General features: G+C 44.8%; 1 protein-coding gene across 1 annotated transcript in view; it reads right to left on the bottom strand.

Annotated features, from left to right (window-relative positions):
• The window catches only part of CDHR3 (cadherin related family member 3), a 78,997-nt gene that overhangs the window by 50,024 nt on the left and 12,387 nt on the right, over window positions 1-16,586 (bottom strand). Inside the window, exon 2 of the mRNA XM_063642098.1 lies at window positions 2,722-2,887. Within this exon, the coding sequence (XP_063498168.1) occupies window positions 2,722-2,887 (166 nt within the window). The remainder of the gene's footprint in view (window positions 1-2,721; window positions 2,888-16,586) is intronic.

Raw genomic sequence — 16,586 nt, 5'->3', positions numbered from 1 at the left:
GTAAACCCAGGTAGGAACCTCCGGTGTGAGGATCCCCATGTGCTGAATCCACTTTAATGTGCAGATCCCTCCTTAACTGTGCTAAGTTACCCCTTGAAGGACACTTGGCAACTCTGCAGAAATGAGCCGCTGAAACGAGGGACCTTATAGTGGAACAGAGATAAATAGAATAAGTAGGGGAGGGCTACAGAGGCTCAAGGGAGGAACCAAAAATTGATTTCATCTGTTTCAGAGTTTTTCACGGTGATGGGAGAGGAGGGAGGAGCAGGCGGTACCAGCACTGACCCAGGGGCCACAGAGCTCTCACTCGGGCATTTTTTTCTTCTGAGTGATGATGGACAATATGAAAAGTAACTCTTTTGGGGGGCACCGTGCTGAGGACTTAACATACATTTTCTATTTTCATCTTCATAACAGTTCTATTAATATAAAGCAGGTATTTATTCTTTTAGTGTAACCAGTGCTTTTCAAATGAGAACACTGAGACTCAGGGAAGTTATGAAGTTGTCCTAGCTAGTAAATGATAGAATCAAAATTCAAATCCAGATGCCTTACATCTGAGCTTGAGCTTTCATTCACTTTTTATCACTCTCATGCTTCATTCAAAAAAATATCTACTGAGCACTATGTCGAAACACTGATCTACACACTGGGAATACAAGCAGCTCACAAAACAGAAACTTACTCTCACGCAACTTCCATTTCCATGGGAAGATATGGATAGCAAAATAATTGAGTAAAATGTGTGTACATTAGTGAGAAACATTATGAGAAAAATTGGGGAAGGAAGTGTGAGTTGGGTTACAATTTTAATAAAGTGGCTATGGAAGGTTCACTGTAGCGGGGAAGGACATGACACTTGTCAAGATTTTTTTTTTTTTTTTCTGAGGTAGGGTCTTGCTTTGTAACCCAGGTTGGAGTGCAGTGGCACAAACACAGCTCACTGCAGCCTCAACCTCCCGGGTTCAAGTGATCCTCCCACCTCAGCCTCTTGAGTAGCTGGAACTACAGGTACCTGCCACCACATCTGGCTAATACTGGTATTTTTTGTAGAGATAGGGTTTTGCCCTGTTGCCCAGGCTGGTCTTGGACTCCTGACCTTAAGCAATACTCCCACCTCAGCCTCCCAAAGTGCTGTAATTACCGGTAGGAGCCACTGCACCTGGCCTTAAAGAAATGAGGAAGAGCCAGGAGATAGGAGGGGAGGCAGAGGAATCAGCAAATGCAAGATGCTGAGGTAGGGTCATGTTTGAGGCATTTGCAGATCAGTACGGGGGCCAGAGGCTGGGTCACAGGGGCTGAGCGGGAGAAGGGGAAAGGAGAAGGGGTGGGAGGGTAAGGAATGTAGGCAACCTGCCAGATTTAATTGGTTCTTTTTTTTTTTTTTGAGACAGAGTCTGGCTCTGTCACCCAGGCTGGAGTGCAGTGGAGCAATCTCGGCTCACTGCAAGCTCCACCTCCCGGGTTCATGCCATTCTCCTGCCTCAGCCTCCTGAGTAGCTGGGACTACAGGCACCCGCCACCATGCCCAGCTAATTTTTTGTATTTTTTAGTAGAGATGGAGTTTCACCATGTTAGCCAGGATGGTCTCGATCTCCTGACCTCATGATCCACCTGCCTCGGCCTCCCAAAGTGCTGGGATTACAGGCGTGAGCCACCGTGCCCGGCCTTTAACTGGTTCTTAAGGAGACTCCCTTTGAGTGAGATGGGAATTTCTTGTAGGGTTTTAAGCAGGGGAGTGCCTTGATTTAACTGATGTTTTAATAGGATCCCTCTGGCTGCTGTATGGAAAACAGACTGCAGGAGGGCTGGGAGGCCAGCGGCCAGCCATTGCAACAATCCAGGTGAGATAGGATGAGTGGCTTGGACCATGGTGGTAGTGATGCAGACACTAGGATGGGGCCAGGTTCTGGGTATATTTAGAAGCTGGCAAGATTTTCTAATGGATTTCATATCAAGTGTGAAAGAGAGAGGAATCAAGGATGACTCAAGGCTTGGTCCAAGCAACAGGAAGGATGGAGTTACTGCTAACCAAAATGGGAAAGATATAAGAGAAGCAGATTTGGGTAGGGGTGGAGGGTGGAGAGGAAGCCAGGAGTTTGGTTCAGACGCACATTAAGTTTGTGCTGTCAAACATCCAAGTGGAGGTGCTGGGTGAGAAAGGTGGATGTTTGTGTTACAACTGCCACAGTTCAGGGCAGAACCTGGACTGAAATGACAGACTTGAAAGTTGTCAGAATAGGGATGATGCTCAAAGCCATGAGCTTGGGGGAGATCCTGTAAGACATTAGTTACTGTGTGCTCTGGTCCTTTACATTGTCCCTATTGTAGCAGACACACACTGCCCTCAAGGAGTCAGAGTCCATGGGGAGAATGAACAAGCCAGTCAATGACCAGGGTACACAGGGATGAGCCTAGGGGCGGCTCAGCCAGGTTCCTCCACAGTGATCCACTCGAGGTCTCTCTCTGAGCTTCAGTTTCCTCCCTGGGACTGGGAGGGGACCAGGAGAAACCCTGCCTGTGAAGGGCTTTGCAAACTGTTGGACATTATTATTGGGAGTGTTGAGCCGGAGGACATTTCATTTATTCCCTGCTCATTAAGCAGCTGCCTTTTCCATGGAAACAGCTGCTTGTTTATTTACTTTTTCTGTTTCTCTCTGTCCCCCAGGGCCCTCCCTGATGCCACTGTCTGGGCTGCAGTGCACATCCTGGTGTACCTACCTTCCGCCAAGTTGCCTTGAAACTGAGGTGGCTCGTTCACATCTGTCACCTGGACAGTCAGGACTTGCAGGTCTGTGACACCAACCTCATCCTTCACATAAATCTGCAAATCAAATATGTTTGGTCCTGTTTCAAAATCTAGTTGTTCCTTCCCAGTGGTGACAATCTAAAACAAAATGCAAAATTCTTAGTAACCATGTGAAAGAAGATCTGTTTTGCATGCATGCACTTTGCAAAGGGATATTCCTAGGAAGGAAGCATCTGGCATCCCGGAAACCAGCATTCATTCACTGTCAGAGGAACCAGTTGTTTTGCCTTAGTCCTTCCAACATAAGCCCTATGATACTTCACTAAAGGGACTCCTGCATGTGATGCTGCGTTTCCTAGGAAAGAAAAACAGGAGACATTCTGATGCAATTGACTGGAGATGGACAGACTGAGAAAAAACAAAAAACCCTCCGCTACTTGGGGGTAGGCTCCTAGAAAAATCCTTTAACTACCCTGGATATAGTTGCATTTCCTCATTGTTAAGAACATGGCACCTGTATACATGTGTAACAAACCTGCACGTTGTGCACATGTACCCTAAAACTTAAAGTATAATTAAAAAATAAATAAATAAAAATAGAACCATAACATGTATACATGCACGTCTATATGCCGATGTTCAAGGGTCAAAGACCATGCACATCTTATATTACGCATAAGGTTACCGCAGGTCAACAAACCTCATCATTAAACCTGATAAATAAAAAATAAATACATAAAAAATAAAAAAAAGAAAGAATACTAAGCTTTCCTGGGATTGCCGTTAAGTTATATCTTGACTCATCATTTCATTCTCATTTTCCCAAAGCCACATCCAAAAATAAAAAAGAGATGAAAGATACATCTGCGTAAGTAATGATATTTACCTAATCAACAGACTGTTCACTTTCTTTGTGCCTTTCCACACATTCTTCCATTGTCAGGAGCTTTTGTAGTCTGCACTATCAGTATTTTGTAGATGTGGGAGGGATGCGAGGAACAGGGCCAGAGAGACATCACCAGAATCTAGAGCTATTGCCGGCAGGAACTCTGGTGGTCTGTGTTGGGAGGGTCCTGCTGAAACCAACTGGAGACCAGCCTGTGATTGCTCATATCTATAGGCACAGACTCCCACCAACTTAGAGCCTTGAACTCCCAGAAGGCCCGGAACCCTTGGGGACATTGAGGACTAAATTCCATGTATGTCCTTAATCATGCCAGTAGAACATTTTGGTTATTAATATGACTGGGGCCAGGTGATGAGACACTCAGCATCTTGCTGTGAAGACAGAACTTGGCTCCAACTCCCTCTCCACCACTGAACTTCTGTGTGGCCTTGGGAAAATCACCTTCCCTTTCTCTGATTTTGTTTCCATGTGATTGTAACTAGGGAAATAATCATTGCCATAGTTAAACAGCTGAAGAATGATACAAGGTATTAAAAAGCTAGGTCAAGGTACTATGGAAACTGAAGGAGAGAAAAGTTCACTGTGAGCTGTGTTTAGCTGGGGAAGGCTTCGTGGAGGAGTTGGTGGGTATTGTGTTGGACGTTGCAAGTTCTAGGTCGGTTAAGAGAACAGGGCCACACATGTGAATGAGTACTTATGGTGAAGGGAGAGGGTACGGAGGATTGTTGATGGGGTAAAAAGAGGTATTCCTGTGTCTACCAGTGAACAGAGGCAACCTAGGAGCCACGTAAGTGGAGATGAACTGGTCTCTATGCTGGGCACTTGGTAGTGAGGGGCAGCACAGGGGTCAAACACACAGACGCTGGAGCCAGACTGACTGGCTTCAAAGGCCAGCCTTCCCATTGCTTAACCTTCCTGTGCCTTAGTTTTCCCATCTGTAAAATGGGGATAATAACACCTACTTTTTGGGTTATCATGAGGATTCGATGAGCTAATCTATGGGAAGTACTTAGAAGACTGTCTGGCACTGAGCAAACAGTCTGCAAATGGTGACTTTTCTAATCATTAAGTAGTCAAAAACTGTTCAAGGAATATATGTCCACCAGAGCAGGTGGACTTCTGTTGAGATGATCTGCTCTCATGATTTACACCCTGGCTTCCTGATTTACAACCTGGTTCCCTGCTAAGCCCGGAGCCTCCTCCTGCATGCCAAGCTTGGATAGATCCTTGACCTCAGTATTACCTATTGCCAGCCTCTTCTCCTTGGGGAGTAGCTCTCACACTAGGAAATAGAACAGTCAAAAAATGGTCCAGAAATGTTGTATCTTGGAACCAAAAGAATGGGGTTGCTCTCAACACAAATGGAAAAACTGTTCTCGTTGTTGTTACCAGCATTTATTAAGCATTTATGTGCCAGACTTGCCAAGTCATTTTGTGGAGTATTTTATTTAATTGTCACAATGACCATAGGTTGGTAAAACTTCCTCCATTTCACGTTTAAGGAGATTAACTAGGAGAGGGAGGGGAAGGAGCTCTCCTAAGGTCATAGCTGGGAGTGGTGGAGCCTTGATTTGGTTGTGGGCAATCTTGCTACAGAGTTTTAGAAAGAAAGACAGTAAGCTTCACTTTAGGCATGTTAAATTTGAGGTTGTTCTGGATAAGACCGAGCACATTTGTAGGCCACAGTGCTCACGACAGTAGATAGGAAAAGAGGGGAGTCAAGCTCAGAGATGGACAAATGAAAGAGGGGCAGGTGCTGGCCTCCACAGGACCTCAGAGAGCGCCTCTCTCCACAGCCAGCTGGCAGTCACTCTTCCCTGGCCTCTTAAGCTATGCTTCTGGTGCTGCTCCAGGAGAACACCCTTGACCTATGATTAGCTACAAGTGGTTGAATGAGGATCCGACATTCCTCTTGCTGGGCGATAGCAAACGAGTGCAGCATGAGGGCTACGAACAAGAATTATTGGGGCAGCCTACGTGATTGCAAATCTCAAGGCTGCCATCTCCTAGTTATGTGAACTTGGGCAAGTTGCTCAACCTCTCTATGCCTCAGTTTTCCCATCATCAGTGTGCAAATAACAGTACACCACTTCGTAACATTCTTATAAGGATTAAATGAATGCATTCACAAAATATTTAGGGAAATTCCTGGCATATGGTAAATGCCCCGTAAATGAAATGTTAGCTTCCTCCTCCTCATTATTATCATTACTCCTCCTCAACACTCCCTGCACCACCAGAAGTCTCAATAGCTGTGTCCCAAAGCAGGGAGGCTTGGCCTCTTGCATGATTTGGAGTTTACCCTCAGAAAGTGCAAATGAGTCACAAGAAATGGTGACCTACACTCGCCATCCTCCAGAATGTCAAGGCTATCCAAGGAGGGGCCAGTTTCTGCCACAGAGATTTTCAAGTCTGGAAGGCTGCAGGAGTAACTCTTATGGTTGGAGAGTAGGATCTTCTTGGAGGGAAGGCGGATGATGTTGGGTAGTTTCTGGGGAGAAGCAATCAGTTCTTAAGAACAGCTTCATGACTTGTGAAACTGTGGCCCATCTTACTACCAGCACAGGGTTGTATGCGGCTGTGGGATGTGATGCAAGGAGAGCACAGGTCTAGGACAATACACCAAACACTTGAGCCTAGATGAGTTGAGGTGCTAAGCAATCTGCCATTTCTAGAGGTTAGGAACAGGATGGAATTCTTCCTTGATTAGCAGCCCTGCTTGAATCCCATGGAATGTGGGAAGAGCAGGTCCCATGAAGAAAGAGTTGAGAGCTCACCCAAACAGCAATAGACATACATGGCAATATGACAGAAAGCCTGGAACTGGAAATCAGGAGACTGAATGAAGTTCTTTTTTTTTTTCTTGAGACGGAGTCTCGCTCTGTCGCCCAGGCTGGAGTGCAGTGGCACAATCTCGGCTCACTGCAAGCTCCGCCTCCCGGGTTCACGCCATTCTCCTGCCTCAGCCTCTCCGAGTAGCTGGGACTACAGGCGCCCGCCACCACGCCCGGCTAATTTTTTTGTATTTTTAGTAGAGACGGGGTTTCACCGTGGTCTCGATCTCCTGACCTCGTGATTCGCCCGCCTCGGCCTCCCAAAGTGCTGGGATTACAAGCGTGAGAAGTTCTTATTTCACCTTTTACAGCTATGTGATCTCAGATAAGTCATTTAAACTTGCTGGGTCTCTGTTATGTCTAAAATAGGAATAAAAAATTTCTAAATAGTGATATTAATGTTGTAACAATCAAGAGATGAAACCACGTGTGGTGGTGCAGTGCCTGTAGTCTCAGCTACTGGGGAGGCTGAGGCGAGAGGATCACTTAAGCCCGGGAATGCAAGTGCAGCCTGGGCAGCATAGTGAGACCCCATCTCAAAAAAAAAAAAAAAAGAGAGATCAGGTATGTGAATATGCCTTGGAGCCTCTATGCAAATTCAAAGGAACATGGTCATTTTCATCACTAAAGGCTGTAGACCATAAATGCTAAGGATGAGAACTCCCACGAGGAGACAACCCAAATGTCTGTCAATTGATGAATGAAAAAACAAAATATGGAATATAATATAATTCAGCCATAAAAAACAATGAAGTACTGATCCAGGCTGCAATATGGGTGATCCTTGGAACTTTATGCTAAGTGAAAGAAGTCAGTCATTAAAGACCATATACTATAATGATTCCATTCATAGGAAATGTCCAGAATAGGAAAATCCATAAAGACAAAGTAGATTAGTGGTTGCCAGGGACTAGGGGGATAAGGGAATAGGTGAGTGACTGCTAATGGGTACAGGGTTTTGCCTTGGGGTGATGAAAATATTCTAAAATTAGATTGTGGTGATGCTTGCATGACTATGAATATACTAAAAACTACTGAATTGTACAATTTAAATGGCTGGAGTATATGCTCTGTGAATTATACTCAATAAAGCTGTTTTTTAAAATGAGAGCACTGGAGCCAGACTGCCTGGCTTCCAATCTCAGCTTAGTTACCTATTAGCTGTGCAACCCAGGGCAAATTACATAATCTCTCTGTGCTTCATTTTCCCCATCTGTGAAAAGGAGGTAATAAGATAAATACAATCCTTATGTTTTGAGACTAGAAAAGCAAACATATGCAAAGCACTGTCAACAGTACCCAGTGTACACAACACGCTCTATAAGGGTAAGCAATTGACAAGGCTTACAGGAAACAAGGAGCAGCAGCAGCTGTTAAAGACAAGCTGAATGTCTAGGGAGTCGGTGGACAGGGCAGTTCAGTCACAGAACCAGCATCTGGGACCCAGGAATGTAAACCGCATGCTGCAATGTAGACTGACTGAATGTGTGCTCCTTACCTCCCCGAGGGCTCCCCCGGGGTGATGAGAATACCGGAAACCTGGGCTCTGGCCTCCAGTCATGGGTTCTGCAGGTCTGCTACAGGGCCCCAATATGCATGATTTTTCAAAGCTCTCCTAGTGACTAATGATAAGCTGAGTTTAAGAACACCTAGTGGGAACCTCAGGGAAGCAACCCTGACTCAGTACCCAGGGGAATGGCAGGTTGGACCAATGGCAGAGCTGATGATAACAGTAGGAAGTTCCCAGGCCAGTTGAGGAAGGAGGTAGGGGCAGGGAATACTGAAACATAGGCAGATCCAGACATAGGACCCTAAAGACACCTTAGAAGGCCTCTGCGGTTACCAGTGGAAAGCATGCAAGAAGCAGGCTTGTCCCCACTTTAGGGAAGTGACAGCTTTGGAAAAGATTCAAATGACAAACTAGAAAACAGAGCAGCAGAGGCATGCCTCTTGAATGTCAATGGTTGGCTCTGAATTATCCAAGAGGAAACATTCACATGGTAGGGCTGGACATTTAGACTTATATTTTTATTAAGGGGTGTATGGCTTTTTAATTAAATAAGTCTCCTCTTAGATTATCTTCTGAAAAAATCAGACTCATAGGAAAGCAGAATCACTAGACACAAGTTCATCGGGGCATGGCTTTTAGGGAGATCAATATCCAAACTACCCCACCCAAAAAATTTAGATACTGTAGGCACACCTAACACCTGATGTCATGTGAGGGGTGGAGGCCATAAGAAACAGCCCTCTATTTGCAACATATTGAGCATAATGCTTATGTAAACTGTATGGAGAGGAGAAGGTCCAAAGGCTACATGAGCATCTTAGCACAGAAGGCCCTGGGATGCCTCAAACAGGACTTCTGGATCTTACAAGAGGGAAGATTAAACCAGAATGGAGGAATTAATCACCAATCTGGCATCCCATCCACCCTCATTTTCAGGATCACTTCTTTGCAGGCTACACCCATGTTGGTAAGTTGTTGCTTACCTCAAAGTAGGTGCCTGACAGACAATTCACCCTAAAAGCGTCAGTGAGGGGATTTGAGTTGATTATCTGGGGAAATCCTGGGATCACAGGTGACAGTGATGCTGATAACTTCACAGAAAACTTGTGCACTGAAGTCCCAGGTGGAGAATTCTCTGCCACATTGCCTGTAGCAGGTAAGAGGATTAGGTGTAGTGCTTCTCCCCCTGTGGAGTAAAAAGGGTGCAGGATGACATGAACACAAAGCCTTTTGCTGGGAACAGGGACTTAACAGCTTGGTTTGTGGCTTCAATTCGTAGCTCAGGGTGACGATGGGAGCTGGTCACTCCCCGAGAACAAATGCTCTTGCCAAGTGCTGGCAATGGATATGTGAGATCTTCTGGGAGCCAAGAAAACAGCCACCACCAAACAACCAAGAAATCCGCTTCTGTCACTCAGGAAATAAAGCTGCTGCTTTTCTCTTGTCTCCCTGCTTCCCTTCTGTTTTCTCCCAGCCTTTAGGAAGAGCAGGGAAAGAGAACTGTGACACCTTAAGAGACAGACATCCGCCTAAAGGACCTTGCCTCATAATGTCATCTTCTCTCTTCCAGGGCCCTGTAGCTTACAAGAGTTTGTTTTCCTTCTCTGCATCAGCAATCTAGAAGTCATCTGAGAATTGAGTGTGTATGACTGGAGAACACCAAAATCATGGTAAATCTCTCCATATCCATTAGTAATCTCAAGGACAATTTTTGGTTATTATTGGACTCTGTAGGCATCATGCAGAGGGCCAAGCAGTACTTCTTGGTTGGTAGATTAACAACCATTCCACAGAGGAGGAAACAAGAGGCTCAGGGATGTCATGTGAATTGCCTTGGGCTGCCTTACAGGCAGAGAATTTTACAATTTAAGAGAAAGCACATTTCTTCCAGGAAAGCCTTGGGACCATTCTAAGGTGCACGATGCTGCAAGACTTTGCCAGTGCAGAGAAAAGGAACAAGCTGTGTTCTCTCAGGCTTTTATAATGATAGTTACTATTGTGGGTTGAACAGTGTCCCCAAAAGATTCATGTCCACCCAGAACTGCAGAATGACCTTATTTGTTTTTGTTTTTTTGAGACAGTCTTGCTCTGTCACCCAGGCTGGCGAGATCTTGGCTCACTGCAACCTCTGCCTCCTGGGTTCAAGCGATTCTCATGCCTCAGCCTCCCAAGCAGCTGTGATTACAGGTGTGTTCCACCATGCCTGGCTAATTTTTGTATTTTTAGTAGAGACGAGGTTTCACCATGTTGGCCAGGCTGGTCTTGAACTCCTGGCCTCAAGTGATCCACCTGCCTCAGCCTCCCAAAGTGCTGGTATTACAGGCGTGAGCCACCATGTCCAGCCAAGAATGATCTTATTTGGAAATAGAGTCTTCATGGGTGTAATTGGTTGAGATGCAGTCATATTGCATGAGGGTGGGTCCTAAATCCAGTGGCCAGTGTCCTCATAAGAAGACAGGACACGCACAGAGGGGAAAAGGCCATGATATAATGGAGGCAGAGACAAGTGATGCAGCTACAAGCCTGGGAATGGAAAGCAAACGCAGAAGCTAGGAGGTAGGCATGGAGCAGATACTCCCTCAGAGCCCCCAGCAGGAACCAACCCTGCCAACACCTTGATTGCAGACTTTTGGTCTCCTGAGCTGTGACAGAATAAATTTCTGTTGTTTTCAAGGCAAACGATTTGTGATAGTTTGTTACAGCAGCCCTAGGAAACGAATACAATGATCATTTATCCAATGTTACAAATAAGTGCAAAATGTAAAATCCCATATTTCATTTACTCCTCAAACACTCCTCTCAGACAGTTATTAATGTCATTTTACAGATGGGGAAACTGAGCTGAAATCCACACAGCAAATAATAAATAACAGAGCCAAGATTTACACAGGTCCCCCTTCCCAGCCAGCTTCCCAATCTTGGCCACCATCAGACCCTGAGAAGAAAACCCTGAACAAGTAGGAGGCACAGAGTGGGTAGGGACAGTAGAAGGTTCTGTCCCGCTGAAAGGTATAAATGTTCTAGGAACAAGCAAACCAGAATGTTTTATTTCAGTTGGTGCGGGGTGGGGTGATTGCAGAGGAGTAAATGGAAAAGAGGAAAAAATTGAAATATAAGCACGTTCACTGATACAAGCTTTTGTAAATCTAAAGTCATGTTATTTAGTTTAGAGGCTAAAATGCATAATGCATAAGTTATTGTCGCTTGCAGAATTATCAAGTTTTACGGACAAGGACTGTGCAAGGACTCAGAAATATCAAAACAGCTGAAGTTTAGGGCGATGCGAATATGAATAGATTTTTAAAGATCTATTACAATTGACTTTGATATTATAGCATTCTTACGGTAAAAACCAGGAGCGAAAGAGTATGGTTGGAGTATTTAGAGACAAAGCTGTCAAAAATAGTTTTTCAAAATGAGCAAAATAATCTATTGCTTTGATGGGTTGGGTATTTGGGGCATAATTCCCTCCCATTCTCTTTTCTCACAAGTGCACACCTCTCTGAGCTGTTCATGAGAGTGTTCCCTCACTGTTTAGCAAGACAAGGACAGCCGTACAGGAAATGGAAAGTTGGCAATCTGTCTCATGGGATGCCCACCTTCTCACCCATATTCTTCCCTTGCCCCCTCCAACCCTCCCCAGTGACTCGTGCCCCTCCAGGCAACAAGCAAAGTTAGAACTTGCTATGTTTTTCTCAATAATAGCCTAGGGTAAGGTCGTGCCTAGCCCAAATGAATGGACTAAAATAAGTACCCACTTCATTTACCAAGCACCTGCTCAGCTAGCATCACACTAGCTCCTTGACTGCCTGATCCCCTTAATCCCAGCACAATCCTCCGACGTAGGTATTGCTGTCACCATTGTACACATCTGAGATTATACTGCTGTCACCATTGCACACATCTGAGATTATACCACTCAGAGAACAGTCATGGAGGGCCCTGGCTCATGGTATCTGGATCTTGTAGCAACAGAATACACATACCTACTACAGACAGTCGGTCACTCCATGCCTGTCACATGACGATGCACGTAGGATGCATCATAGTTATTCAGTGACCTTGGGACACTGCAACAACATGGCTGTGGGGGCTGGTAAGAAATTGACCTTCAACCTGGATGTTAGATCTGGATGCTGTGATTTGTAAGAGGCTGTTTTTGGAACAACACGAAGAATTGTGCTGGAGTGTGAGCGTGGTGTGAGCTCGGGCAGAAGGGACTTGCTAAGCTCCACTCAGGGCTCTCCACAGCCTCACCCCGAGTGGAGAAATCACTGTGCCTCCCAACCTTAGTGCAGCTCCTTTGAGGAGCTGGGGACTGTAGAGAAGCCATGCTCCCCAAATATTGCCTGCTGATAGCTCCTGGTTTGCTTTTCTAGAAGTATATCCACTGATTTTATTGAATTGATCATAACTTTGATAATTCCTGGGTCTGAGAGACCAATTCCATGAAAGATCCAGCATTTCCAATCCCAGGCATCTGACTCCAAGGACAGCTCCATGATGTCTCCTTAAATCAGAGAGTTTTTTATCGTCCTCCTTGAATGGTCATATTTTGAATGGCAGTGAGAGAGATATTTTTGAAGAAGTGGATATAGCCAGTGACTCTCAAGCAATTTTTATTGGGAACTGCCTGTCCCATGTATGGTGAAAGCCAGACTGTCCTTGGATATGCCCTTTCTGCCGATATTCTTGCTAGAAATGATCTACTTTTTTTCAGGTGGCCTCTCTTCCCAGGGAAAGGCCATGTGTGCCAGGGTCATGCAAATGAATTTTTAAAACTTTGAGGCAGACGTCCCAGGGATACTGATTTTTTTTTTTTTTTTTTTTTTTTTTGAGACGGAGCCTCGCTCTGTAGCCCAGGCTGGAATGCAGTGGCACTATCTTGGCTCACTGCAAGCTCTGCCTCCCGGATTCACGCCATTCTCCTGCCTCAGCCTCCTGAGCAGCTGGGACCACAGGCGCCTGCCACCATGCCTGGCTAATTTTTTGTATTTTTAGTAGAGATGGAGTTTCACCGTGTTAGCCAGGATGGTCTTGATCTCCTGACCTTGTGATCTGCCTGCCTTGGCCTTCCAAAGTGCTGGGGATACTGATTTTTTTAGAAAGATAGCCAAGCTGGGTTCTCCTGACCTTAATTCAAAATCCGGTTTCTCCAGCTCTATTGCTATTTGTAAAAGAAGTAGTAGTAGTAATAATAGCAATAGCAAGAATAATAAGTGACTAGGGTCCATACCCTAAAAACAGAGTAATTAATAAGATACAATTTTCACAAAATGTTAAACCCATCTGTTATACAGGTAAGCTTAAGTGATGTATCCAAAGGCACCCATCTGGTCAATGGCAGAGGGAAGTAGAGGCCAGGTGCCAGCTCTCCCTAAAACACCGCATATTTTCCTTCCATGGCTGGTCTTCCAGGCTTTCTTTGGTGGTCTGAGTGCTAGAGAGCAAGAAGGAGGCTCTAATGGAATTTGACTTACACATGCATCTTAATTAAGAATCGAACTAGAATTGCTTGAAGCATGTACTTTGGAAAAGAAAGAGCATGAGAAAGATTTATTGTCAGCCATGGAGCCCACTGAAACATTTTGCTTGTGGCTGAGATCTGGATGCATGATGTGTTCATTTATCTCCCTTGAATCACTGCCTCTCCAGAAATGGACCAATGGGGCCTCCCTGGGAGCCTGTGTTGGGATAATTAAGGCTTCCACAGTCTCAGAGAGGAGGAAGTTGGCCACCCTGGACCTCTGACACTGAAAGTGGAGATGTGGGTCAAGAATGTGGGGTGATGCCATCTTCTTCTTGGGGTGTAGCTGCTCTAACTTAGATCTCTGCTTTCAATACACAGAGCAGGACTCACTGAGACCATCACTTGATAGCTACCTCTTCATTCTCTCTAGTACCTAATCAAACAGCAGTGAACAAAATAAGTTCTGTGAAAAGAACAAGAGATTTGGAATCAGACCCCTGGCTTCAAGCCTTAGCTTTGCCACCGCTTGACTGTGTGACCTTAGGCTGGTCTCTTGACTTCTCTGGGGGTTCCTGTCAACTCTGTCTCTTAGGGCTGTGGTGCTACATTAACAGTAGCTGCTAAACAGGGTTCCATTGCTTAAGAAGACTCATGGGACCCAAGTGACAATGCTTATAAATCTACAGTTTTATTACAGAAAACGGATACAGCATAGCAACAACATGAAAGTAAGGATATGCACTACAGCTGAAGGCTGCCTCGGCAGGAGATCCACAGAGGCCAGGTGCAGGCTAGGCTCTTACTGTTGTCTTCTCTCTATGGGATGGAAGAATGCACTTTCTTGGATCAGGAACCGCCAATGTATGTACAAATATCTTGGAATTATGGAGTCTTTGCTGGGATTTTTTTTCTATTTTTCTGTAGGCATATTCTTGTTATATAACTGGCTTCAATGGCAGAACCCACAGAATGTCCTCATTGAGACCAGGTGCAAATAATCAATCTCACTGTTATCAATAAACAATGCTTACAAGCTGCTACAAACCATTCAGAAACTCCTAGGACCCACGGTTACAAAGCAACACTTTTTTTTTTTTTTTTTTTTTTGAGACGGAGTCTCGCTCTGTCCCCCAGGCTGGAGTGCAGTGGCGCGATCTCGGCTCACTGCAAGCTCCACCTCCCAGGTACATGCCATTCTCCTGTCTCAGCCTCCTGAGTAGCTGGGACTAGAGGCGCCCGCCACCACGCCCGGCTAATTTTTTGTATTTTTAGTAGAGACTGGGTTTCACCGTGTTAGCCAGATTGGTCTCAATCTCCTGACCTCGTGATCTCCCTGTCTCAGCCTCCCAAAGTGCTGGGATTACAGGCGTGAGCCACCGCACCCAGCCAAAGCAACACTATTAATCAGCATGCTTCATGCCTTGACCAGGGGTCAGTGTGGTGCAAGAACTTCAGCAGAAAAATTCAGGCTAATATCAGGCCTATGGAAACTTATTCTCACAGCACAGATGCCACATAAGAAAATGCATATGCTCAGCCAGGCACAGTGACTCACACCTGTAATCCCAGCACTTTGGGAGGCTGAACTGGGTGGATCACCTGAGGTCAGGAGTTTGAGACTAGCCTGGCCAACATGGTGAAACCCCACCTCTACTAAAAATACAAAAATTAGCAGTGTGTGGTGGCAGCTGCCTGTAATCCCAGCTACTTGGGAGGCTGAGGCAGGAGAATCACTTGAACCGGGAGGTGAAGGTTGTAGCGCCACTGCACTCCAGCCTGGGCAACAAAGCAAGACTCCATCTCAAAAGAAAGAAAAGAAAGACGGAAGGAAGGAAGGAAGGAAGGAAGGAAGGAAGGAAGGAAGGAAGGAAGGAAGGAAGGAAAGGAAAGAGAGAAAGAGAGAGAGAGAAAGAGAGAAAGAAAAGAAAATGTATATGCTCAGTAAACTATAAAGCATTGTCAAATGTTGTTTCAACATATGCAACTTTTTCCTATTTCTTTAATTTCCACAATATATACCTCTTCCTTAATCAGATGTTCACCCACCCCCTTTTTTGGGAGGAACAAGGAACAATCCAGGCCAAGCAAGATTAACAGAAAAGAGCCCTTTATAGGACATAGAAGGAAAGGTGATTCAACTAGTGATTCTGTACGTTATATTAGGTTGGTGTAAAAGTAATTGTGGTTTTTCCCTAGAAGAAAACCTAGGCAATACCATTCAGGACATAGGCATGGGCAAGGACTTCATGTCTAAAACACCAAAGCAATGGCAACAAAAGCCAAAATTGTCAAATGGGATCTAATTAAACTAAAGAGCTTCTGCACAGCAAAAGAAACTACCATCAGAGTGAACAGGCAACCTACAGAATGGAAGAAAATTTTTGCAATCTACCCATCTGACAAAGGGCTAATATCCAGAATCTACAAAGAACTTAAACAAATTTATAAGAAAAAATCAAACAACTCCATCAAAAATTGGGCAAAGGATATGAACAGACACTTCTCAAAAGAAGACATTTATGCAGCCAACAGACACATGAAAAAATGCTCATCATCACTGGCCATCAGAGAAATGCAAATCAAAACCACAATGAGATACCATCTCACACCAGTTAGAATGGCAATCATTAAAAAGTCAGGAAACAACAGGTGCTGGAGAGGATGTGGAGAAATAGGAACGCTTTTACACTGTTGGTGGGACTGTAAACTAGTTCAACCATTGTGGAAGTCAGTGTGGCAATTCTTCAGGGATCTAGAACTAGAAATACCATTTGACCTAGCCATCCCATTATTGGATATATACCCAAAGGATTATAAATCTCATGCTGCTATAAAGACACATACACATGTATGTTTATTGCGGCACTATTCACAATAGCAAAGACTTGGAACCAACCGAAATGTCCATCAATGATAGACTGGATTAAGAAAATGTGGCACATATACACCATGGAATACCATGCAACCATAAAAAAGGATGAGTTCATGTCCTTTGTAGGGACGTGGATGAAGCTGGAAACCATCATTCTTAGCAAACTATCGCAAGGACAAAAAAACCAAACACTGCACGTTCTCACTCATAGGTGGGAATTGAACAATGAGAACACTTGGACACA

This window comes from Symphalangus syndactylus, chromosome 6 (genome assembly GCF_028878055.3).
Source record: "Symphalangus syndactylus isolate Jambi chromosome 6, NHGRI_mSymSyn1-v2.1_pri, whole genome shotgun sequence".
NCBI classification, from domain to species: Eukaryota; Metazoa; Chordata; class Mammalia; order Primates; family Hylobatidae; genus Symphalangus; species Symphalangus syndactylus.
This window is presented reverse-complemented; position numbering and strand designations above follow the sequence as displayed.